Source organism: Bufo bufo, chromosome 6 (assembly GCF_905171765.1).
Source record: "Bufo bufo chromosome 6, aBufBuf1.1, whole genome shotgun sequence".
Lineage (NCBI taxonomy): Eukaryota > Metazoa > Chordata > Amphibia > Anura > Bufonidae > Bufo > Bufo bufo.
Genome location: NC_053394.1, coordinates 312,409,870 through 312,437,446, shown reverse-complemented (window position 1 = coordinate 312,437,446; position 27,577 = coordinate 312,409,870). Strand labels below are relative to the sequence as shown.

The 27,577-nt window shown below is 44.7% G+C and overlaps 1 protein-coding gene across 1 annotated transcript; it reads left to right on the top strand.

The window, feature by feature from the left end:
* The first annotated feature begins 10,521 nt into the window (after window positions 1–10,521).
* On the top strand, window positions 10,522–11,286 carry LOC121004347 (heat shock protein beta-11-like). The gene has a single exon (XM_040436533.1). It carries the CDS (start codon window positions 10,578–10,580, stop codon window positions 11,193–11,195), a length of 618 nt encoding a protein of 205 aa, XP_040292467.1. The 5' UTR covers window positions 10,522–10,577; the 3' UTR covers window positions 11,196–11,286.
* Window positions 11,287–27,577: the final 16,291 nt, after the last annotated feature.

Below are 27,577 nucleotides of genomic sequence, written 5' to 3'. Positions count from 1 at the left end.
TCTCAGGATAGTGAATGGAACGGGGGCGCTGACCTGGCACAGCGTAACATTAGAACCAGGATAGTCCATGACAATGAATAAGTCCATGATAAAACAGTAGAAAACGGTATAAAAGTTCTTGGAGGCTCAAATAACAAACATGAGTCCGTACCCAGGTTATTTCTTATTAAATCACAGAGGCTCTCATGCGGTGGAGTCCATCTCTGGGCACAATACTTTTAAAAGAGTAAGAATCTCAGAGGCTCAGGTACTTTTGAGTCTGTCTCCGGGCACGGTTCCTTAGTAACAGGTTGCACAATAAAATGACAGCAGGAAAAGTGCTGTAAAACCCCTGATCAACCTGAAAAGGGGGTGAAGGGTAAAAGGTGCAACAAAGGAACAGGCACAACTTGGCGTGGGTAGCAAAAGCAGGCAGGAGATCCTGGAAATAAACATGGCCTTGCTGACTTTGTGATTTCAGTGGTCAACACCTACCACTGAGCCGTGGACAAACTGGCAGCCGCAACAAAGGACCAGCAACATAGGACTCCTGTCCTGGAAGGGTTAACATCAACTTCTTATGAAGAAATAAATCAAAGGCCTAGCAGGCTGATTACAGTGGCCTATCATATCCACTTGGCTCCGCTGGCAGGTATCGTCTGTAGTAGTCCTCTACAGGAGGATGGGCCCACATAACAGTGTCAGGGGGCAGCTGTAGAGTAAAGGGGCCCCTAATAGGTATTGGCCCCATAGGCCTAGGGGTGAACCCTCTGATGGACCGTGCCGGCCCTGGCATGATCACTGCAGGGTGCGACGTGCTTGGCACCGCCGCAGCAAGCGGTCCGGTGCTCGGGGTGCAGCAATTTACGGCAATCGCGGGTCCGGTCTGGGGCACTGACGGAGCGGTGGCAACAGAAGGCTGTCGGCGGGTGGTGACAGGCACCCTTACCTCATCCTTCCTCGGCGGTGTCTGGATCCTGGCGGTGTAGGTCTTACGCAACTCCCGCAACTTCTCCTCCAGCCGGACGATCTGCTCACCGATGCTCTCTGTGTCGGAGTCGCTGTTCTCTGCTGGCGCCGCCGGCGCAGGTACAGTCACCGATGACGCAGACTCGGCCTCTTCAGGTTCTGGACTTGCATCTGGTCTCCGTCCCATCCGGATGTTCTCAAAGGTAGCACTAAGTCCTTTTAACTGCTCCAGCTCAGATATCGTCTTCTCCCGACGAGGCAGCTCGGGGGAAGGGAAGGGGCTCACCCATTTTTCCAACACGGTTGGCTGCCAGAAGACGCTTGGCCCAATGAAGGAGCTCCGCTCCTGAAAGGCGTGATGGGCCGGCTCTGGAGAGCGTTCCGGTTCTCGCTCGCAGCCAGAGTAGTCTTCTCTTTCTTCTGCCTCCCAGTCCTCAGGTGCTCGCTTGGGACGGGTCACAGCAGTCGCATAAGGGCCTCGCAGGCCCTCGGCAGGGGTGTACTCCACTTCCTCTCCCTCGCGGAGGCTGTGCTGGTACGAAGGGAGGTAGTCTCTTTTGACAGACCTTCGATTGACATAGAGGTCTCTGCCAGTTAGATAGTCCTGAATAAACCCGTAGCCACGGGATTTGTCAAACGACAGCACCACTCCCTTTCTCCTTTCCAGGCGGGGTTGGGTGTGTGTATGCTTCTCATGTATGGTCTTGGTCAATTCCTCATACACGATCTTAGTCTTGGTATTTCGCTTGATAGCGGCCATAGTAGGGCTCGGGTTCTTTCTCCCTGGTGCGGCAGGCGGGTTGCTCCGGTCCCGGAGCGTAGGCCGGTGGAGCCTCTCCTGGCTCTACACCGGTGTCGGTCATCTTTTCAATTACAGGTGCGGACGCCGCAGCAACACTCTGCTCACAATTCAACATGCTCGATCCTTCTGAGGAGAGCGATAGGGTCGCGTCAATTAAAGTAGCCAGCTCCTCCCATTGCACTGGGAGGCCGCCCCCCAGGTATTCCAGTATATGGAGGGCGGTGTCCATGCTGGCAGACATGCAAATGTCCAGATAAGCCGTGGCGCCTGCCCTTGACCTTCTTCCCGCTTTTTCCTCAGAAAGGCGCCAATTTTTCCCGCCTTTTCGGGATGAAGGTGACGCAGCAGTAAATTCAGCAAGCTCAGCGGCCATCTTTAGGTACAAACGCTGTCTATTCACTGACGGCAAGCAGGAATGTTTAAAGTCCACAAAACCACACTCCAATGCGGCGATTTTCTTCCTCTGGGTAGCGCAACACTGCACAGCGCTTTTTAGAGGTTTTTGGTACACTTTGGGTACGATTTTTAGTCCACAAAGTCCACTTGAATAAAACAGGAAAATTGTCACTTTGGTCACAGGGCAACGGTATAAGGCACAAAGTTCACGCTTCTTGCACTAGAAAGCGTGCGTATCCTGTTCGTGGAACGCCAAAAGAGATGTGCAGCGTACTCAAGTTGTGTGCAATAGGTGTTTCTGGGTGATGTAGTGCAATATACACTAACCTGGTACAGCTGACTCTCTGCAAGGGCAGGTATAGGTAGAAATAGTTCGTGACGCCAGTGCCAAGTAAACGGTGGCACGCCGTTTGCGGATGCAGGAATAAATTGAGGAAACGTAGTATTAAAACAGCACTCCAACTTTAGTAGTTTTCCAGCAGAGACAATAGTGGAATCGCAGTTCCTTGGCATACAGTCGATTTTGCAATTCGGTCGATGCAGGCAATTCAGTTACAGCAAGGTAATTACAGAGTGTTGAACACAGGACTTGCAGCACAGGAGCTAGCACTCTAATTCTGTCTGATCCTGGAATATAGCATATCTTCACCAAGGCCCATTAACCTAGTTCTGGCTTTATATCCTTGGCTATAGCTTTAATCAGTACCTCCTCTGTCTTTCTGAGTACCTCTTGCTTTCCTGATCTTTGCCTCTGTCTCTCTCAGCTTCTGGAAACTTCCTCAGGCTCTAGAAACTTCTGAGCTGTGGTCTAGACTGACTTCTGCACTCCACACTAGATCAGGTTACACTGACTTTCCCTTCCTTGTCTGGCCCTTATATAAACTAGGGCTCCCTAGCTCCCTCTAATGCCTAAGAGCTGGAATGACACCCCTAGCCGGCCTGTACTTGCAAGTTTCATAGCAACAGGGAAATACATGCATTACATTACATGACATTTTATAAAACTGACATATACCAACTTCCCCATAATTAAGGAGGGACGACAGCACACCAAATGACACTTTGGTAGTGACGGGTATTACAGTTCCCGTACACTACAGCAGCATGACCTCTTCAAGTATTCTGATGTATTCAAACCGATCCATGATCCATGATATGCGATAAATAGGCCCAACACCGTAGTATGAGAAACATCCCCATATCATGATGCTTGAGCCACCATGCTTCACTGTCTTCACAGTGTACTGTGGCTTGAATTCAGTGTTCGGGGGTCGTCTGACAATGTGCTCTTTGGCAAATTGTAACCTCTTCAGCACATGTCTTTTTTTCAACAGTGGGACTTTGCGGGGGCTTCTTGCAGATAGTCTTCTAATTGTAACAGTACTCACAGGTAACTTTAGACCTTCTTTGATCTTCCTGGAGCTGATTGTTGGCTGAGTCCTTGCCATTTTGGCTATTCTTCTATCCATTCGAATGGTAGTTTTTTGCTTTCTTCCACGTCTTTCAGGTTTTGGTCGCCATTTTAAGGCATTTGCGATCATTTTAGCTGAGCAGCCAATCATTTTCTGCACTTCTTTATATGTTTTCCCATCTCCTATCAACGTTTTAATCAAGTTACAATGTTTTTCTGAATAATGTCTGGAACGACCCATTTTCCTCAGAATTTCAGAGAGAAATGCAGTGTAACCAGCATGTACAACATTTGGTGCCTTCCTTCCTTAAATAAGGGCAATAATTGCCACCTGTTTTTCAAAGAATGAAAGAACTCATTGAACTCCTCACTGCTATTATTTTGAACATGTCCCTTTCAATAAGTGGTTGAATTACACAGAATCAGCAGCATGCATGTCATGACTTTTGGGTCTGTTGGGTTTCTATTACTCTACTACACCTGCTAGTAAATTATTTGCCATGTAGAAATATAATTGCTACCAAAAACAGTGATTGATCAGGTTATTGATGCCTGACTGCTATTATTTTGAACACAACTGTAAATCCAACTGTGTTAGATTATTTAATACTGTCACATTGCAGTTGCATCATGTGTGGCCTCGTGACCCTATTCACAGTCATTACATGTGATGTCATACAACACATGTCGCCTGTAGCCTCAGCCTAGGGTCCAAACAGGCCTGGTCATTAAGAGGTTAATGGTCATTAAGGGTGCTGTTTAAAAAAGCAGTACCTACTCCATGCTGATGCCGCCCGGTTCCCCTGTGCTCGCTGCTTCCTGGTCCAGAGATGATTTTTCGACACAGGGGCATGTGATTGCTGCAGCCAATCATTGGCTGCAGCAGTGACTTACTACAGTCAGTGATTGGCTGAACATCATCTCTGGACCAGGAAGCAGAGATCACAGGGGAACAAGGCTGCGTCAGCATGTGAGTGCAGGAGATCTGGTGAGTACTGCTTTGCAGCACCCTCAGCACATTACAGTAGAATTTTTTATGTTTCAAATGCTTTATTAAAAAGTAAAGTATTATCAGGTATAAGCATTTTGATGTAGCGATGTGGTATACATTTTAAATATACATAACATGTAAGAAGAAAAAAGAAAAAAATAATTAAAGTAGTAAGAACATTATTAATCGTCAAATGGAGATCTTGTAGTGTGAAAGCGATTGACATACATACACATACGTCCAAAATATTTAGAATATCCTTATACAATATTGCCATCATTATAACGAGAGACTTTGCTGTATATTAGCGGAGTGGGAGGATGTAACCCAGGGTTCCCAAAGTTTTTCGAATGCTTCGAAAGTATCCATCCGAATGGCTGAAAGTTTTTCATATAACAGAATCCTATTAATTCTATCTATGACTGCTTGATAGCTTAATAAACTAGTCTTCCATTTGTACGCTATGTGGATTCTAGCGGCCATTAAGATATAATGAGACAGCCTAAACTTAGCGAATGTTAACCAAGGGGGTTTATCTCCTAATAGGCAATAAATGGGGTTTGGTTGATAGTTACAATTAAGAACTGATGACAGCAATCTACATACTTTAGACCATAATAACTGGACATGAGGGCACGTCCACCAGATATGATAAACTGTTCCGTTCTCATCACAACCCCTAAAGCAGAGTGGTGATACCTCTGGGTAAATGTGGTGTAACCTATAAGGAACTAGATGAGTTCTATGAAGAACTTTCACAGAGGTTTCTGCCAGTGTGGTTTGCCACGAACTTTTAGTTATAGTTTGGGAACGAAGGAACCAATCTGAAAGAGGGTATTCTACCTGTGTATCTCTCTCCCACTCCACCATATACGGGAGGCGGACTCCATCTGGTGATGGGTCTAGCATTCCGTATAGTCTAGACAACAGACCTCGTCTATACAAAGAAAAATTAACATAACGTTCAAAAGGGGTGAAGTCTAGATTCACATTGCTGAGCCTTAAAGAGTGAAAGAACGAGAATATCTGATTGGCCCTGTATGATTCACTCCTAGGGAGTTCACATTTATCTTTAAAGTCATTCAGGGTACTGAGTTTCCCTCTGAGTAAGAATCTGTGAAGGGTTACATAATTGTTATCAATCCACCAACCAAAATCAGATGCTTTCATTCCTGGGGGAAATGCGGGATTGCCTATAAGGTGAAGTAGGGGGGAGATTTTTGATTGTAGGGCCAACTTAAACCTGACAGATCTCCATAATAGTAGAGCCTGGTAGGACAGTGGTGACTTGGATCGTATCCCAATTGGTAAAGATAGTGATGTCCATAGTAGGGCTCTCCACGACCAAGGCGAAATGAGGGACTGTTCTATTGAAACCCATAAGGGATGTGTCTCCGCCTTAGTATGCGTCAGAAAAAGCTGGGCTAATCTAGCAGCCTTATAGTATTTTATAAAATCAGGAACAGAAAGACCTCCTTGTGTTTTATGTCGACACATGGTAGTTCGGGCTATGCGGGCACGTTTATTGCCCCAAATAAATTTTAGTACATCCTTCTGCAGGTCGCGGAGATCCCCACCCGGGACTGGTAGTGGTATTGTACGAAATAAGTATAACAGTCTGGGCAAAACTACCATCCTAATAACATGTATCCGACCTATCCATGATATGGGTAAGGAACTCCAGGTCTTAAGGTCCTCCCTGATGGCCCGGTATAAGGGGGCATAGTTCAGCTTATACATCAAGTGAAGGTGTGTGGGGACTACTGTACCTAAATATGGGATATGACTGGGTAGGTGGTGAAACTGGAAATTTTGCCTTAGGAGAGACTGCAAAGTTGGGGGAGTGTTACATAACATGAGTTCAGATTTTTGATGGTTAATGTGGAGCCCAGAGATCTCTGTAAAGGATTTTAGTAATTTAAGGAGGTTCGGCAAGGAGATTAGGGGATTTGTGAGTGAAAGGAGGAGGTCATCCGCAAATAAGCTTAGCTTATGCTCAGTATCTCCAACTTTGACTCCCGAGATATTTATATTGTTTCTAATGGCAATTGCCAAAGGTTCCATTGCCAGGGCAAATAGTGCCGGGGATAGGGGACATCCCTGACGTGTACCCCTAAGGATGTGGATGGGGGCAGGGTTCGTGGATGGGAGCTTAAGATATGCAACAGGAGAAGAGTAGAGAGCCTTGATGGCCTGTACAAATGGACCCTGAATACCCATGGAATGAAGGACCCGGTGAAGATAATCCCATGTAACAGAGTCAAAAGCTTTCTCTATGTCAAGAGCTAGAACAGCTAATGGTGTGTTTTTAACGTTTGCAACATGGATCAGATTAATAATTTTACGAATGTTGTCCGGAGCTTCCCTACCCGGGATGAACTCTACTTGATCCTTACCAATAAGGGTGGGGAGTAGAAGGTTTAGCCTACGTGCCAGAATGGATGTGAGGATTTTCGTATCCAGGTTCAATAGTGAGATTGGTCTATAGTTGGAAGTGGATAAATGATCTTTTTTGGGTTTAGGTATAACGGTTATGCTGGCCTCTAAGAAGTCGGGGTGGGGGGTATTGCCTTGCATTATGTGATTGCAGAGTTTCGTGATATGGGGGGTTAACAAGGGGGTAAATTTTTTATAGTACAGGGCTGTCAGGCCGTCTGGACCTGGAGCTTTGCCTAATTTTAGTGTTTTCATGGAAAACTCCACCTCTTCACTCATAATAGCTCTACCCAGATCACACACCGCTTCCCGTGACGCTTGTGGCAATCTTATAGTGTCCATAAAACTGTTATGTACTTGTTCCTGATTACCTGACACTTTAGAGTAAAGTTTTTGATAGAATGTATGGAAGGTCTGGTATATGGTTTCAGGATTTGATGTAACTTGGCCTGCATTAGTTCGAATCTGAAACACCTGATTAATTTTTTGTTTTGCTTTAAGCTGGCGAGCTAGCATCTTATCGGGTTTGTTGGCATATTTATAATAATAGGACGCAGTCCAACGCAATGCTTTTTCTGTTTGATTCGAAAGAATCATGTTAATTTGAAGCTTGGTAGTTTTAATCTCATTGAGGAGGTATAGTGAGGGTAATCTTTGGTGAGCCTTGACCAGTCTGCTAAGTTTAGATTCCAGATCCAGTAAGGTAGCATGTCTCTCTTTTTTTAGACGCGAGGCCTCTTTGATAATTTGCCCTCTCATGAAGGCCTTGTGGGAGAGCCACACTACCACCGGATCTACATCTGGGTCTGAGTTGTCCAGAAAAAATTGTTTTAATTCGTCCTGGAGACGGTCACGTATTATAGGTCTGGTCAATAATGACTCATTAAGCCTCCAAGTAAATAGTCGGCTAGTGGGTGTAGTTGGGGTAATATCCGCTATGACCATATCATGATCCGACCAAGACGCAATCTGATGTCTACAGTAGGCTAGATGCGGAAGAAGGGATGTGGAGACTAAAATCCTATCAATGCGTGTGTAAAGACCATGAGCTGGGGAGTAGTAGGTATAGCCCCTCTGAGTACCATTATATTCCCTCCAAGTGTCAGCTAGAGAGAGAGATCTCATAATCCTCGCTATTTGATGTCCCAAGGCATCTGGGCGTTGTGTATTAGGCAGTGAGGAGCGGTCTAATAAAGGGTTCATTACAAAATTGAAGTCACCCGCCCAAGCTATTTCATCATATCGCAATGTCTCCAGCTTCCGATACATGAAATCAAAAAAACCAATTGGATCCTCAGTTGGGGCATATATGTTCACTATACACAGAACCTTCCCTTTAAGCTTCCCCATTAATATAACATAACGTCCCTCTTGATCAATGATTTGGTCAGTAATCTGAAGTGGGAATGAGTTCCGTAAAAGAGTAATGACTCCCCTGGATTTAGTGCAGAAGGTTGAGGAGAAGAATCTGGAATATCTGGGGTGGAAATATTTGGGGTGGGAGGAGGGTGTGAAGTGTGACTCCTGAATACATATTACATCTGGGTCATGTCTAATGAAAGATGTGAGTGCTGTTTTACGCTTGCCTGGTGAGTTCAGGCCACGTACATTGTGTGATAATATCTTACACATTATCCCAACAATATGAGGTAAAGCTTAGTATGGCAGTATGACTGGACCGCCTAGCATAGGTGGTAGTAAAAACATAGATCTCCATATAGACGACAAAACTGAAAAACATAAACAAATCCAACAATACTGTTAAATAGCATAATTGGCCGGGCCTAACATAGCCCGCAATAATTAGAGGGTCTATTGTGGAAATCCAGGATGCGATAATCATCCCTGAAACCACAAAATATAACCCGTACATGAAGGGCAACAATGATGTCCGATTCGCTGTATCCCTCGCGTGAGACCTGAACTGGGCCCACACATAAAGTCACAAGTGACCAGCCCCAATTTTAAACCGCGTTCTGGAAAGCAAGAATAAACATTCCTGGAGACTCTTTATGAGATTTTTCAGAATATCGTCCTCTGTGGATGAGAAAAGCAGGACTATGTTTTCAATGTCCTGGTGACTTGGAAGTAGTTGGTACTTGAGACCAAACTCTGGCAGGGCGCTGAGGCCTAGGAGGCGGTACAGATTTCTCCAAGCAGTCCACCTTTAAACCAGCTTGCCTCAGTTTTTCAACCCCTTCGGCAGGAGTATGGACCGTATACTGGCGTGAGTTGAGCTGGAACGATAGGGCGAAGGGGAATCCCCATCTGTAGCGTACCTGAGCTTGCTGTAGCGCTTGGGTCACCGGCTTCATCTCTCTACGCTTCCGGAGTGTCGTGGGAGCTAGGTCCGCATAAATGTGTACCTCAGGCGGAAGATCCGGCATGGCCTTCAAATTTCGTGCAGCGTTGAGGATCAGGTCTCTCATCTCCGGATAATGTAGCTTGAGGACTACATCCCTGGGAGTGTCAGGGATGCGCGGCTTCCCCAGGGCTCTATGGATTCTGTCCATCTTTAGTTGAGACAGTTGGGCCTGCGGTAGTAAAGCGCTAAACAGCGCGCCAATTGTACCTGGGAGGTCTTGGAAGGATTCAGGTAAGCCCTTTATGCGCAGGTTCCCTCTTCTAGACCTGTTCTCCAGGTCCTCAACCTTAGTCTCTAGAGCTTGTAATTGTAGGGAGTGCGCGTCGATGTCCTCCCTGTCGGTCCCGATGGCGTCAGCCAACTCATCCGTCCTGGTCTCCAGGTCAGAAACTCTGCTCCCCAGCTCGTTAATTTGGCGGGAGAATTCTGCGACCGCCTGAGAGAGCTCTGATTTAAAAAGAGCTGCAATGTTAGTGTATAGTTCCGCCTGACCCGCTTGTGGTAGTGTCTCTTCCACCGGAGGCTCACCCCCTGCAGACGAGGCTGGGCTCGCTGGTGAAGCCGCTTTGTCGGCCATGATGGAATTCCTCGTGGTCCGGAAGATCTCCGGTATTGTCTGTGAAGCGTTCGGCGTTCCCGGGATTTTCGTTCCCCTTTTGCCTCGGGCAGTCTTCTGTGGTCTCTGCATGGGCATTCAGTGCTTATGGAGCCGCATAAACGGCGCTAATGAAGGTAAATTACCAGCGATCGGTGCGGAGCTCACACAGACATGTCCGTCCTGCAAGCCGCGCGCATGCGCCCCACAGTAGAATTTTTTAAAGTAATATCCCTTTAAAAACTCCCCAGTATAAAAAAAAAATGAAAAATTCAATAAAAACCTATACACAATTATAGAATTGCGATTTTTCTGTAAACCTGTTTACATAGTACACTTGACTTTGATATCTGTCTTTGGCACTTCATGTTGTGTGCAGTCACTGTGATATTTTAAGTTCAGACGCTCGCACAGTTGGCTGTGTTTAGTGTGCTGAGTAGTGACAGAAGACTTCACGTCTGAGTCATCAGGGTGTTGTGTTATGTACTAAAAATGGGACATGAAGACCATTTCTGAAGAATGTAAGAACCATCGGGAAGTGTTAGAGTCAAGTATAAAACTAGCCCTTGTAGTTTAACCCACCAGACTAGAAAGCAAGCGCAGAATTTACTCTGCAAAGAACCAAGAAGCACCATGCTGAGCCTTCAGCTAGCTAAGAAGTCTTCACCAAGCCCTTTTAGGTCTTTCTTCCAGCCTCTCTGGCCACTGTCGATAGACATCTTTTCCAGCCTGGAGAAAGATATGATACGTACTGTAGGAGAAATAAAAGCCAATATGAAGCTGATGGACCAGTTTTACCAGCAGCTGCTTCAAGAAACCACTGAGAGCAAGAATCTACTTGTGCTAAATTCCAGCAATACAAAGTCCATAGAGAATAAGGCTGAGATTGGTCCAGCCGTCAGCAATGTAAAGTTAGCAGAGGGTGGTCTGACAGTTTTCCTTGGAGTCCAAGATTTTACTCCTCAAGAGCTGACAGTCAAGCTAGTGGGAAGCAAACTGCTGGTGAGTGGAGCCAAGGAATGCAAGAGTGAAGATGGGAAAGGTTCATTTTCCTACAAGTGTCAGATCTTCAGGAAGGAGGTGGATCTTCCTGAAGATGTGCGAGCAGAAGACCTGAGCTGTACAGTGGACAAGGGCAAACTGCAGATAGAGGTTTCCAAGAAAGCTGCTCAGGAGAGGACTGTGCCAATACAGCATACAGCCCTGCAGGCTAAGACCAAGACCCCGGTCTCCGGCAGCAGCAAAGACTAGATCCTAACTCCAGCTTGGATATTTATGTCTGTATGCTTGATATATTACTTTGTCATATCTGAAATAAATGTGCATTTTTCTTAAACATTAACAATTGAAAATGTTTGCTTTCAAAACTTTATTCACAATTTTTTTAATATTCGTTTGAAGGACGATGCACTCAATAGCATGTATATTACATATGATGCCCATCATTTGTCTATCTGTCCCACCGAAGGGGTCGGTCTCGGGGCTCATATCGGGGACGTGACAATCGGTTTTTAGGGCAATCAAATCAGACCCTAGAATACCCACTTCGCAGTCGCACACAACTACCTCCAACATAGCGTTGGGACCACAGGTAGTTAATCTATCCTCACGTCCTCTTAGCCAGGATGAAATTAAGACCTTAGAACTAGGTCTATCCTTTGTACATACCCCTAAATTTGACAGATTTACTACGGTGAAGGATCTTTCTTAACATGGTCACCAAAGACTTGGAAGACCTCAAGGTTTCTTCACATTATTCCAATTGCACTGAATCGGTGACCACTGCCATCTCCACATTATCTGATGACCCCCATATCATTATCAAACCCGCTGACAAGGTGGGCAATATTGTGGTCATGGACTCAGTGCACTATAGGAATGTGTGTAAAAATTTGCTTTCTGATAATGAGACCTACGAGATCCTTGAGAAAGACCCTACTGACATTTACAAGCGTGAATTGAAAGCTATCCTTGATGAAGCCAAGGCCTCTCAAGTTATTACATCTGAGAAATATGCTTTTCTTTTTCCTTTACATCCCCGAAGGTCAACCTTCTATTGCCTCCCTAAAATCCACAAAGGGAGGTCACCCCTAAAAGGTAGACCGATAGTGTCGGGCGTAGGCAATCTTAATCAAAATTTGGGGATCTACATTGACCGTATTTTGGCACCCTTTGTTACCGCGCTGCCATCCCATACAAGGGATACTACAGACCTTCTAAAACGTCTGGAGGGTCTGGTATTGGAGGAAACTTGCCTCTTATCAAGTATTGATGTGGAGGCTTTGTATTCCTCCATACCGCATAGCCTGGGTTTGGCAGCAGTTGAAAATTTTCTTAGGTATCGTGGTTGGCAATATAGCGCCCACAGCCAATTTATCCTCGAGTTCACTCTGACTAGAAATTTTTTCTCCTTTGACAACGAAATTTAGCACCAGCTCAGGGGTACCGCGATGGGGAGCCCTTGTGCCCTATTGTATGCTAATTTATTCCTGGGCTAGTGGGAGGAGACTCTGGTATTCAGGGATGAGGAATCTGAGGATATATCAAAAATTGGTCTGTGGGCGCGATATATTGATGATATCTTCATTTTATGGAATGGCAACAAATCACAGTTCGAGTCCTTTGTGTCGCACCTCAATCGGAATGACATAGGGATGCGCTTCACCTGTGAGTCACACTGTGCTAGTTTGCCATTCTTGGATATCAAGATCACTAAAAACACCAAAGGTGAATTAGACACTACCATTCATAGGAAACCAAATTCCACGAATTCCCTCCTGAGGTGGGAGAGTAGTCATCCTCTCCCACTCATGAGATGGATTCCGAGGGGACAGTACCTTTGGCTGAGGCGGAACTGTTCAAACAGGAATTTGTCACCCAGGCAGCTGACCTGAGGACGCGGTTTCAGCAAAGGGGATACCCCGACCACATCCTCAGGTCCGCAACAAGGCAGCTCTGTCCCAACACAGACCTTCCCTTCTTACCCCTAACCAGCCTAGTAACCCAGACGCCAAGGTGTTGCGTATCATCACCAAACTTTGATAGGGGATCCAAACAGGTGAAACAAATTGTCCAACGTCAATGGGAGGTCCTGAAAATGGACCCTGACTTAGATGAAGTATTGGGTGAATACCCTCAGATCACGTACAGATGAGGCCGCAATTTACGTGACAAGTTGGTTCACAGCCATTTCTCCTCTAATATGATACATCCCACATGGTTGCGGTCTAACAACGTAGGGTGCCATAAATGTGGCAATTGTGTAGCATGCAAACACATACAGACAACTAAATCCTTCACAAGTTCAGTCACGGCCAGACATTACTCAATCTCACAGTTCATCAATTGTAAATCAAAGGGAGTGATTTACCGCATTCTTTGTTAATGTGGGATGGAGTATATCGGCAAAACTATACTTGAGTTCAAAAGGAGGGTAGGTGAACACCTGGGGGACATTTCACACAAAAGAGACACCCCGGTGGCAAAACATGTACACATAACACATAATGGCAGAGCCCAACTGGTGTTTATGGGCATTGACTTGGTTAAACCTCCATCCAGAGGCGGTGACTGGGATAGGAATCTCCTCCAGCGCTGGATATTTTATCTAAAAACATCTGCCCCTCTGGGTCTGAATGAGAGACTCGACTATGGTTGTTTTATTTAAGTATACATCTGCCATCGTAATTCTCTCACTGTGCATAAAGTCGGGATTACAACAATACAGGGAGTGCAGAATTATTAGGCAAATGAGTATTTTGACCACATCATCCTCTTTATGCATGTTGTCTTACTCCAAGCTGTATAGGCTCGAAAGCCTACTACCAATTAAGCATATTAGGTGATGTGCATCTCTGTAATGAGAAGGGGTGTGGTCTAATGACATTAACACCCTATATTAGGTGTGCATAATTATTAGGCAACTTCCTTTCCTTTGGCAAAATGGGTCAAAAGAAGGACTTGACAGGCTCAGAAAAGTCAAAAATAGTGAGATATCTTGCAGAGGGATGCAGCACTCTTAAAATTGCAAAGCTTCTGAAGCGTGATCATCGAACAATCAAGCGTTTCATTCAAAATAGTCAACAGGGTCGCAAGAAGCGTGTGGAAAAACCAAGGCGCAAAATAACTGCCCATGAACTGAGAAAAGTCAAGCGTGCAGCTGCCAAGATGCCACCAGTTTGGCCATATTTCAGAGCTGCAACATCACTGGAGTGCCCAAAAGCACAAGGTGTGCAATACTCAGAGACATGGCCAAGGTAAGAAAGGCTGAAAGACGACCACCACTGAACAAGACACACAAGCTGAAACGTCAAGACTGGGCCAAGAAATATCTCAAGACTGATTTTTCTAAGGTTTTATGGACTGATGAAATGAGAGTGAGTCTTGATGGGCCAGATGGATGGGCCCGTGGCTGGATTGGTAAAGGGCAGAGAGCTCCAGTCCGACTCAGACGCCAGCAAGGTGGAGGTGGAGTACTGGTTTGGGCTGGTATCATCAAAGATGAGCTTGTGGGGCCTTTTCGGGTTGAGGATGGAGTCAAGCTCAACTCCCAGTCCTACTGCCAGTTTCTGGAAGACACCTTCTTCAAGCAGTGGTACAGGAAGAAGTCTGCATCCTTCAAGAAAAACATGATTTTCATGCAGGACAATGCTCCATCACACGCGTCCAAGTACTCCACAGCGTGGCTGGCAAGAAAGGGTATAAAAGAAGAAAATCTAATGACATGGCCTCCTTGTTCACCTGATCTGAACCCCATTGAGAACCTGTGGTCCATCATCAAATGTGAGATTTACAAGGAGGGAAAACAGTACACCTCTCTGAACAGTGTCTGGGAGGCTGTGGTTGCTGCTGCACGCAATGTTGATGGTGAACAGATCAAAACACTGACAGAATCCTTGGATGGCAGGCTTTTGAGTGTCCTTGCAAAGAAAGGTGGCTATATTGGTCACTGATTTGTTTTTGTTTTGTTTTTGAATGTCAGAAATGTATATTTGTGAATGTTGAGATGTTATATTGGTTTCACTGGTAAAAATAAATAATTGAAATGGGTATATATTAGTTTTTTGTTAAGTTGCCTAATAATTATGCACAGTAATAGTCACCTGCACACACAGATATCCCCCTAAAATAGCTAAAACTAAAAACAAACTAAAAACTACTTCCAAAAATATTCAGCTTTGATATTAATGAGTTTTTTGGGTTCATTGAGAACATGGTTGTTGTTCAATAATAAAATTAATCCTCAAAAATACAACTTGCCTAATAATTCTGCACTCCCTGTATATGATCAGGGGTTCAGTATTTAGGTCCTTTGCCCCCAATATCATCTCGTGTGTCATTAAATTGCCTTAGACTTCCCTCTTGAAGTCCTCTTGTCGACAGTCCTGCAAGGAATGCCATTACTATTATGTTGTGGCTTGAATTCACAGCTTTACTATGGACGCGCTAGACCTATGCGCGCCCCACATGGTTTCCTGTTTACTTGTTTCCAGGCAACCATCTGCACCGCCTCTCCTTATCCGGTTATTGGCCGCCCGTCCCACGTGACCACTGCGCTTGTGTCTGATGTCATGCGCGGCGCTCGCGTCTGACGTCAGACGCTGATGCCGAAGGTGGGGGGGGGCGTTCCATTTATGAGAGGCGCGGGCAGGTACTATTTATACCCCACAGATAGGTGTCTTATCACGGCTGGTAGATTATGTTATTTATTCCCCCAACCATAGGGGATCTGCCATGTAGAGGACTATCACATCCTCTTATACCGACCAGCATTGGATTACCATCTCCTCTGCAGATTTGCATCCCAGCACCTAGGGGTGGCAAATACAAGTTTATTCACTTGAACCAGTTATTACTGCAGGGTTTATACCTGCGGCTTTTTTTGTCCTTCTTTTCCTTTTTGCACCGTCTTTTCCCCTGAAGAGTCGACACGGACAGAAACGTGCCACGTCGGGAGGTCATTAGGAATTCATTAACTGGCTACGTTCATTTTTAGAATTAGGGATCAGGTCCGGGGTAAGGACAGGTATCCGGACGGGGTCGCCCCTATCGGGGCAGGTGCTCTGTATAGATAGGCAGAATCAAACTAGTCCCCTTCCCCTTCCATAGGGTCATTTAGGGTACAGTTCTGCATTGCCTTTACAGACGCCACCCCACTGAGTGACCTCGCATCCGGCCTACATTTGATGTCCTTGGATAGACCCACCTGGAAACTCTCGCTGATCCCAGTATTTCCATTGGTCTGGTAAGACTGCTTGCACCTTTCACCAGGTGGAGCAGGTTTATTACTTCTCTACCAGTACTGGGGTACCAGGCTTGGACCCCATATGTTTTTAAGATATTGCATCTAAGTGGTGTGTTTTAGTTGCACATTGAATTAAAAGTTATATTTTAGTTAACGTTACTCCTCCCCCTCTGGGGGCCTATTTGCTATCTGTCCCACCGTCAAGCGTTTCTCTGCACAGTGAGAGTGAATGGAGGCTTCTCTCATGAAGATCTGACAGAGGAAGAGCAAAGTGACAAAAACAGCATAAATATCTCTCTTAAGAGTTTTCAGACCACAGATTCATACCATGCCTATAGGAAATGCTACAAATGTATAGTAATTGTGGTGCTGGAACTCCCACCAATCATTAGAACGGGGATGCCTGGCCACCCATTCGCAGTGCAAAGGAGGTTGTGCATGTGCAGTGACCCACTGGATCACTGGTAAAGGGTTAATGCTACATTACTCAGGTTAACTACTTTAAAATGTTTACTGTTATGCCTCGATTTATGCATCCTGTAATCCAGAACAATTAACTGTCAGTCTTTAGTTACAGTTGGCGGGTGGTGGGCGGCCCTGCCCCCCTCTGGTTACTTGTGGCTAGTGTACAAACCAGTCTGAGCTCAGCTTTGGAGCCTAGCAGAAGCATGTAAGTGTGCCGGAAACCTGTGGGTTGTGTGAACATCTGACAAGAAGCTGAAGCAGAATTTATCCAGGGAACACATCATCCCTATGAGTTTAAATCTGCCAGAAAAAAAGCAACTCTGCTGAGGATTTACTTCTGAGGAAAGAAGCATCGAATTTGTATAGATGGCTGAGGACCAAAAAACATCAAAAAGGCCATGTATGGACTAAGACAGTAAAGGTACGACTCAAATATAGGTTTGGACTTTACTGCATGTGGTTAGGGTTACGGACTGACCATCCGTTTTTGGACTGCACCCCAGAGTTAGGAACTGCAGAAATATAAAGGATTTCATGCCTTTGGTCATTTAGCAGAATTGCATGGTATATCTATAGAGACAGGGGAACCCCTGCTCTGCTGTCTTGCACCCCGCTATCAATCCAACACCAGGGACACCCAAGCCACCGCAAGGCAGGATACCCCAAATCCAGGGTGTGACCTGAGGAAAAGAATGGTTGTGCTCCTCCACTCACTGCACACGCGACCTGAGGAGCGCCAAAGCGGGATTAGCCACCGCAAGAACTAAGACCACCCTTGTTAGGAGTTATACATGTTAACATGTTTACTGCCACCTGTAGGCTAAATAGATATGATAGTTTATAACCTTTGTTATATTGTTTGTGTCTGAATAAAGTTGGTTGAATTACCTCACATCGCCTCAGGAAACATGGTGTCAGAAGTGGAGAGGGCTTTGGTGTTTTAGAAACCACTAAAGTCCTAATATCAGAACAAAACATCAACAAGAATTGTTTCTCTGGTAATTTATTAATAAGAGACACCGTGTTACAGAAAATGGCTGCAAACAACTTCCCTGTGCCATCTCCCATGGACTGTAAAGGGGACCTGGCAGTTAACTGGACATATTTCAAATCCCAGTGGGAAGATTATGAGGTGGCAATTGAACTTGATAAGAAAGACTCCGAGGTAAGGATAGCGACACTGCGCTCAGTGATGGGGAGAGACTGCGTATTTATCAGCACCTCTCACTCTCTGATGCCGACAAGCAGGACATAGAGAAATCTCTGGATGCATTACAGAGCCATTTTATGCCTTCACGTAACATCATTTATGAGAGGTACATATTCAATACCACAAACCAAGGCCCATTGGAAACTATAGATCAGTATGTGACTAGACTGAGGCAGCTCGCCGCTACATGTGAGTTTGGAGTATTACATGATGAACTTATCAGAGACAGAATAGTTCTGGGATCAAAAGACATTAATGCTAGAAAGAGAATGCTCAGAGTACCAGACCTGAACCTACAGAGAGCCATTGACATGTGTAGAAGCCATGAACTTACAGAAATGCAAATACAAGCAATGCAAGAAAGCAAAAGTGAAACTGAAGCTGTACATTATACTGCTAAAACATATAAAAAGCCCATGAAAGAAAGCAAAGTAAAAACAATCAGATGTAGATACTGTGGAAACAACCACCCCTGGGGGAGAGACCACTGTCCTGCATATGGAGAAACCTGCAGTAAATGCAAAAAGCAAAAACATTTTTCTAGAGTATGCAGGCAGAAAGCAAATGCCAGACTACATATGGCTGCACAGATCAAGAGCAGCAGCTCAGAAGAATCAGTATTCACTATTATTCATCAAATAGGAGCAGTAAGCAGTTCAGGATGACAATGGTTTGTACTAGGGTTGTCCCGATACCGATACTAGTATCGGTATCGGGACCGATTCCGAGTTTTCTCGGCGGTACTCAGCCGCCGATACCCCGCCCCGATACATAAATAGAATACTATGGGCGTAACTATGGGCGGGGCCCGGTGCAGTCACTGTACTCTTACACCGGGCCCCGCCGCTCACCGAAGTATTTATAAACGTGAATCCTTATCCTGTTGTTAAGTTGAACTAACGCTGCCCTCTCCCATGTTCCCCTGTATCCCCCTGTATCCCCACAGCACTTACTTAAGCTTCCATAGCAGGCAGAGCAGACGGCAGCAGTAACGTCACTCACTGACGTAGAGCGCCTGCTCCGCCCACTTTATGAATGAAGCAGGCGGAGCAGGCGCGCGACGTCAGTGAGTGACGTTACTGGTGCCGTCCGCTCTGCCTGCTATGGAAGCTTAAGTAAGTGCTGTGGAGATACAGGGGGATACAGGGGAACATGGGAGAGGGCAGCGTTAGTTCAACTTAACAACAGGATAAGGATTCACGTTTATAAATACTTCGGTGAGCGGCGGGGCCCGGTGTATTGGGGGACACTGTTATGAGGGGGATCTGTGGATGACATATAGCAGTGTCATCCACAGATCCTCCCCATAACAGTTCCATCCACAGATCCCCTATAACAGCACCATCCACAGATCCCCCACCAAATAACAATGCCATCCTCAGATCCCCCCACCCCATAACAATGCCATCCACAGATATCCCACCCCATAGCAGTACCATCCACAGATCCCCATAACAGTGCCATCCACAGATCCCCCATAACAGTGCCATCCACAGATCCCCCATAACAGTGCCATCCACAGATCCCCATAACAGTGCCATCCACAGATCCCCCATAACAGCACCATCCACAGATCCCCATAACAGTGCCATCCACAGATCCCCCATAACAGTGCCATCCACAGATCCCCATAACAGTGCCATCCACAGATCCCCCATAACAGTGCCATCCACAGATCCCCCATAACAGTGCCATCCACAGATCCCCATAACAGTGCCATCCACAGATCCCCATAACAGTGCCATCCACAGATCCCCCATAACAGCGCCATCCACAGATCCCCATAACAGCGCCATCCACAGATCCCCCATAACAGTGCCATCCACAGATCCCCCATAACAGTGCCATCCACAGATCCCCCATAACAGTGCCATCCACAGATCCCCCATAACAGTGCCATCCACAGATCCCCCATAACAGTGCCATCCACAGATCCCCCATAACAGTGCCATCCACAGATCCCCATAACAGTGCCATCCACAGATCCCCATAACAGTGCCATCCACAGACCCCCCATAACAGTGCCATCCACAGGTCCCCCATAACAGTGCCATCCACAGATCCCCCACATGACAGTGCGTCATCCACAGATCCACAGATCCCCCAAAACGGTCACATGACATTTAAAAAAAGTATCGGTATTCGGTATCGGTGACTACTTGAAAAAAAGTATCGGTACTTGTACTCGGTCCTAAAAAAGTGGTATCGGGACAACCCTAGTTTGTACCACTAGAACTCAGCACTGACAGAGAAGCAGGGGAAAGGTTACACTGTCAGTTAGACTGTGGGGCCACCTGCAACCTTATGACATACAAAGACTATTGCAAAATTGTTAAAGAAGGAAAGCCAACATTACAGAAGAGTAATGTCAAATTAAAATTGTACAATGATACCTATATGATACCTATGGGCCAATGTAATCTAAATTGTACATATAAAGATAAAACATATACACTGCAATTCCAAGTTGTCCAAGGTAAACACAAACCACTTCTCTCAGCAGAAACATGTCAGAAAATGGGCCTCCTTACACTAAATGTAGAACATAATGTATTATTACATGATGACCAGCAAACAACTACAACTTCATCCTTTTCTTATGAAATGATCACAACTGAATATAGAGACATTTTCAAAGGACTAGGGTGTCTACCTGGAGAGTATCACCTAGAAATAGATGAAGCAATACCTCCTGTTCAACACCAACCACGTAGAGTGCCGGCTCCACTTAAAGCAGACTTAAAGGCAAAAATAGAGAGATTAGAGACACTGGGAGTGATAAAAAAGGTCATAGAACCTACGACATGGATAAGTAGTATGGTTGCTGTTAAGAAACCAGGCAAGCTGCGAATATGCATTGATCCCAAAGACTTAAATAAAGCACTAAAACGCTCACATTATCCAATGCCCACTATAGAGGAAATCCTGCCAAGTTTAACAAATGCAAAAGTATTTTCTGTCTTAGATGCTAAGGATGGCTTCTGGCAAGTAAAACTGGACTAAAAGCAGTTATCTCACTACATTCTGGACTCCCTTTGGGCGTTACCGATGGCTACGCATGCCTTTTGGGATTGCTACTGCACCAGAAGAATATCAACGTAGACAACATGAAGCAGTAGAAGACCTGCCCGGAGTGGAAGTTATTGCAGATGATATATTGGTGTATGGCTGTGGTGACACTACAGAGGAGGCCACAAAGGATCATGACAAGAATTTGATTGGACTCTTAGAGAGAGCACGAAAGCTGAACCTAAAATTCAATAAAAAGAATCTGAGATTGAGGCTATCTTCGGTACCATACATGGGACATTTACTCACAGCAGAAGGCCTGCGTCCTGATCCAGAAAAAATCTGAGCAATTTTAGAGGTACCAAAGCCTGACAATGTACAAGCAGTTCAGAGACTGCTAGGGTTTGTAAACTACCTTTCAAAATTCTTACTACATCTTTCGGATGTATGTGAACCACTACGCAGACTGACAAAGACAGCTTGTGGGCCTGGCAATCCAGCCATGATGAAGCCCTCAAGCAAATAAAAGATATTGTTACTAAACATCCAGTTTTGAGATACTACAATGTCAATGAAGAAGTAACAGTCCAATGTGATGCCAGTGAAAAAGGTCTTGGAGCAACACTTTTGCAAGGAGGTCAGCCAGTGACATTTGCATCACGTACACTGTCTTCAACAGAACAAAGATATGCCCAGATTGAAGAGGAATGTCTTGCCATTGTATATGCATGCCAGAAGTTTAATCAGTACTTACATGGAAAAAATATTATTAACATTGAGACTGATCATAAGCCACTAGAGAGCATTTTAAAAAAATCTCTCCTAGTAGCACCAAAACATCTACAGCGCATGATGCTACAGTTGCAAAAATACAACCTTAGTGTGGTTTATAAAAAAGGATCAGAAATGTATATTGCAGACTTCTTATCAAGAGCAGCATTACCTCACAAAACAATGGACAAGAACACCCCAGATTATGAGATTTTCTTGATGCAATCAGAGGTTGCATTTTCTAAGGATCTGGAAGAGATAAGGCTACTTTCACACCTGCGTTCAGGTGTCCGCTCGTGAGCTCCGTTTGAAGGAGCTCACGAACGGTCCTGAACGCAGCCGTCCAGCCCTGATGCATTCTCAATGGAGGCGGATCCACTGAGAATGCATCCGCCTGCCAGCGCTCAGCCTCCGCTCCACTCCGCGAGCGGACACCTGAACGCTGCTTGCAGCGTTCGGGTGTCCGCCTGGCCGTGCGGAGGCGAGTGGATCCGTCCAGACTTACAATGTAAGTCAATGGGGACGGATCCGTTTGAAGATGACACTATATGGCTCAATTTTCAAACGGATCCGTCCCCCATTGACTTTCAATGTAAAGTCAAAACGGATCCGTTTGCATTATCATGAACAAAAAAAAATAATATATTTTTTTTTTTTGTTCATTGTAATGCAAACGGATCCGTTCTGAACGGATCTAAGCGTTTGCATTATAGGTGCGGATCCGTCTGTGCAGATACCAGACGGATCCGCACCTAACGCAGGTGTGAAAGTAGCCTAAACTTTGCAGAATATCTAAGAGTGTCTGATTTGCGCCTACAACAAATTCAGAAGTTCACAGAACAAGATGAAGTCTTGCAAGCATTAAAAACTACTGTTCTTACAGGATGGCCGGACCAGAAAGAAAAAATACCGATTTGTATCAGGGACTACTGGGGCTTTAGAGATGAGATAAGCATACAAAATGCAATTCTGTATAAAGGACACAGAGTCATCATACCAAAAAACATGAGCCCAGAAATGATAGCGAGGACTCATTCTAGCCACTTAGGAATAGAAGCATGCCTTCGCAAGGCCAAGGATGTCATCTTTTGGCCACACATGGGCCCAGAGATTATAGAGGCAATAAAGAACTGTAATACTTGCAATGAGTATATGCGTAAACATACAAAAGAACCTCTGATGACTCACAAATTGCCCACTCTACCCTGGAGCAAACTAGACATGGACTTATTTTCCTTAACAGGACAAGATTACTTAATAATTGTTGATTATTATTCAGATTTCTGGGAAATTTATTTAGTTTCTGATACCACCTCTAAAACAATTATAGATTGTTGCAAAGCACATTTTAGTTTGCACGATTTTGTAGAGAGTGGGAATTTGAACATCTTACATCATCCCCATATCACAGTCAGTCCAACGGTAAAGCTGAAGCTACTGTAAAAATAGCAAAAACACTCATAAAGAAAGCTAAACGAGATGACAAGGATATCTGGAAAGCGGTTCTTGACTGGAGAAATACCCCATCAGAAGGCACCAGCAGTAGTCCTGTACAACGGCTAATGTCAAGAAGGACCAGGACTTTACTTTCGACTGCTCAGAAACTGCTGTTTCCAAAGGTTATAAAAGGAGTGCTCGAGAACCTAACTGAAAGATGCAAAAAAGCAAAGGCATATTATGATAAAGGAGCCAAGGAACTTCCCGAACTAAGCATTGGTCAACCAGTGCGAATACAACCATCGCCGTCGTCAACAGATGAAATTTGGCGACAAGGTATTTGTTTGGAGAAAGTTGCTCCACGATCTTATAAAGTGGAAGCAAATGGACAGTTGTACAGAAGGAATAGGAAGTTTCTGAGGACTGCAGATGACAAATCTGACATTGAAATAAGTGAAGTGATTACACCAGGTACATCTCCAGATGAGACAACTCCCAAAGAAACAGGGATGGATGATCATATGCAACAATGTGAAGCTCCTGCCACACCAAGACGTACTAGAACTAGGGTTATTAGAACACCAACAAGATATAAGGATTTTGTATGCTAGATACATTATAAAAAAAAAACATTGTCACCTTTGGAATGTATTGTGGTATCCAATCATCTTATGTTATATATTACTTGATTTCACAAGAAAGGGAGGATGTTAGGAGTTATACATGTTAACATGTTTACTGCCACCTGTAGGCTATATAGATATGACAGTTTATAACCTTTGTTATATTGTTTGTGTCTGAATAAAGTTTGTTGAATTACCTCAGATCGCCTCAGGAAACAACCCTCATTGCCATTCTCTTCAACCCCAGCCACCACGCCTCCCCTGAGGGCCGCCACACTGCAGACATGCAGTCCTCTTCATTATATAAAATGTCCACTCTGCGCGGTACCTTTTTATTACAAGGGTCATAGGAATTTAGCTGATCATAGGGTGCCCCGCTGCGGGTATCCCAGAAATCAGCAGTAATCTGTGGAGGAACCAGAAAGCAAGTGTTCATTGGCCTTTCATTTTGGCAGGATGTGCCGTCATTTTATGATTGGAATTTTGTTTGACTTCTGAGACCCCCACTGATGCTGAGAATGAAGGGGCCGCAGTGCTGCTTTTGTTTTTTGTTGCACAGCCGCGCTCCCGGCTACTCACTGTGCCAGTAACTGCAGCATGGCCCCATTCGCTTGAAGGGGATACAGCAGTAAAGTAGTGCAGGAACACCCTCCTTCTGAAGATCAGTGGCGATCCCAGAGGCCAGACCCCTTTCCTGCAAAACAAGATGGCATATTCTAGCCACATGCCAATCTATATATATATACAGTATATAAAGAAGGACGTATATATGTGTGTGTGTGTATGTTCCGCGATCACTCTAAAACGCAACCATCGATTTCAATGAAACTTGGTATACACATCCCTTGCTACCTGGAAATAAATCTTGTGGGGGTCACAGCTCTCTAGGATGTACCGTTCCTGAGATATTCCCAAAAAATTACCTGCATTAGCCAATACAAGCCTTCATATCCCAACTGCCATACACACGGTCACATGTCCCTTATCAGCCAATAGAAGCTCGACGGCCCTTAGTTTCCACATACACACAGTTTTACTCCAGGTTTCCATAACAACCCAGCCATTTTTCTTCACTGCTGTAGGTCAGCTTTAGGCTAGGGCTACACAATGTTGGGGCAAAAACCATTATGAGTACTCATAGAGAATAACTGATAACAGGCGCAGTGCTGTATACCAAGCATTTCTAAACTTTATTGAAAGAAAGTAGAGGTTAATATAGCGATATTCTGGATCATTTCCAACTGAAGACGTAGTTAAACATTTACATCATTAACTCATTAAAACCACAATCTGAAATGAGCATCTCTTAGCTATACGCCCGGAGCGTCTTCCTAATCCTAAGTGTGGGTGTTAATCACGTACCAGTCTTCCTAGCAATTATTGGAATTCCTTACCAGACCAGGTGGTGGGGGCTAGGAGTGACCTTGAGGTTATAGTATCCTTAGCAAAGAAGTTCACAGTTTATAACATAAAATGGCAGTATGAAGTACAACATGGAGGCTGAGGACACAATATGAAGTTTCAACCCTCACAATTCCCCCATTTTGAGATATTCACTCACCACAGGTGCCAGATACACATACTTCAGCCGGACATTCCCCTTGCTGCTGGTTTCTCCAGATTCTGCATATCTGTACCTGTGTGAGGGATCATCTTAACATGTCTCATAGTCTTTTCTACTTCTATTCTTGTTACACACTCTGCTCAAGCACATCAATATGAGCTTAATTACAATATAAATGAATGCAACAATGAACAAAATCTGTATTATTCCTTGTACTATACCCATAAGCCACCTACCAACATTTTTAAACAAATGCGCTGGGTTCAAGAAGGAAAAAGTATCTGACCACTAAGAGTCATTGTCAGCACCAGCCATTTATCTCCCATCTCCTTCATATTTTCAATACCTACCCTTATTTGAAGATTACCTTGTGGATCTATGTAATGACAGCAGGTTGGTCCTATCACTTGACACATTCCTCCCTCCTGGGCAGTGAGATCATTCAGAACTAGAGTATGCTGGTTAGTAACTATGATTAACTGAGATTGTACACCATTAGTTTTGTTTACAAGGCCTAACACATCCCATATTTGGTCATCTAGGTAGTCAGTGGCTATCACTAACTTATTCCACATCTGCATTAACATTGGGTAAATAAACAGAGCACTAAAAATCTTGTTTGAAATACTCATCTCCACTACATGAGGTTTTCCATTTGGTCTGGGATTGTTATCTGCAGCTCTTCTATATAATGTTTGTTTAGGCACAGCATTTATGTTAAGCTTATCATGTGGCAGCATAAAAGTGTCTGGAGTACAGGTTCCCGAGGCTCCAGGTGGGATCGACTTATATGCTGCCGCCCCGCAAGCAAAATAAAGATCATCAGGAAGAGTATAATTATAGGTTACATGATAGAGGAGAGTATAAGCAACTGCAGTAATAGTTACACTTTCATTATATAAACACCATTTTTGACCACCATGGTTATCACTACCTATTTCCCCTCCAAAGCCACAGGAATAACTGTCATGGGTTTCAGGAGTCAGTACAGCCCAAGGATTGTCCTTACAATTATCACTACCTTTTACAATTTCTTCAAACTTATTATTATGTTCCCATGATACATTATGAATAGAGATGGCCTTGCGGTTCGCCCGGCGGTCATTTCGCGGCGAACTTTGCCGAACTGGCGAACATATGGCGATGTCCGCCGGCGCCATATTCTTTTACATTGTGAAGAACTTTGACCCATGACACATCCATCAGGTAGTACAGGACAGCCAATTGAGACGTTTCAGCACATGGACATACCCCCTACCTTATAAATAAACCCGATCTGGTCACCATTTTACATTCAGTTTTTTGCCAGTGTAAGGAGAGGTTGCTGTACGGAGCAGGGACAGACTGTTAGAGACACCAAACGCTAGCTAATAGGGACACAATAGTCCTTTTAAGGACTGGTATAGGTGTGCTATCGATAGGTGTGACTTACTGAGGGGTGTGATATACTTATAATATACTTTCTAACATAGAAATTATATTATAGTGCATTTGTATTGTGCAGCAGTTGTGTGCGGTTCTGCTGCGATACTGCAGCTATATAGAGGGGCAAACGCTCTTGGAACAAATAATTTCAACTGGTGAGATATACCAGTTGCCCCCCAAAAAAACTGATTGAGGCAGGGGTGTAATATACCTATAATATAATTTCTATATAGTGCATTTGGGTAGTGCAGCATTTGTGTGCGGTTCTTCTGTGTTACCGCAGCTACACAGAGTGACAAACACTATTGGAACAAATAATTTCAACTGGTGTGATTAACCAGTTGCCCCCCCCCCCCTAAAAAACTGATTGAGGCAGGGGTGTGATATATCAATAATATACTTTCTATATAGAGCATTTTGGTAGTGCAGAATTTGTTTGCTGTTCTGCTGCGTTACCGCAGCTACACAGAGTGACAAACGCTATTGGAACAAATAATTTCAACTGGTGTGATATACCAGTTGCCACCCAAAAAAACTGATTGATTTCCTGCCTGCGCGTCCCTTCCACATGTGCATGACTGTAGCGAGAACGCTCCAACAAACTGGTACACAAACTCTATAATACAATTGAAACAAGGCACCGACACGCGCCATTTTTAGAAGGAACCAGGCAGTATACACCCAGCTGCACTTAAACTGGGGAGACTTGATAAAGGGATCGTCGAGACCCCGAAACGCGTTGTCTCGTAATAAACTTTGTTGTATCCTGCATCGGGTTGTGGTTATGCGCCTTACGATCGTCTATTGGCTGGATCACTCCACCGTGGACAAGCTGAGATACGTTTTCCAAAAAACTGATTGAGGCAGGGGTGTGATATACCCTTC

Excerpts from the sequence above, each read along its gene's own strand:
- LOC121004347 (XM_040436533.1), top strand. The coding sequence starts at position 10,578 with ATGCTGAGCCTTCAGCTAGCTAAGAAGTCTTCACCAAGCCCTTTTAGG.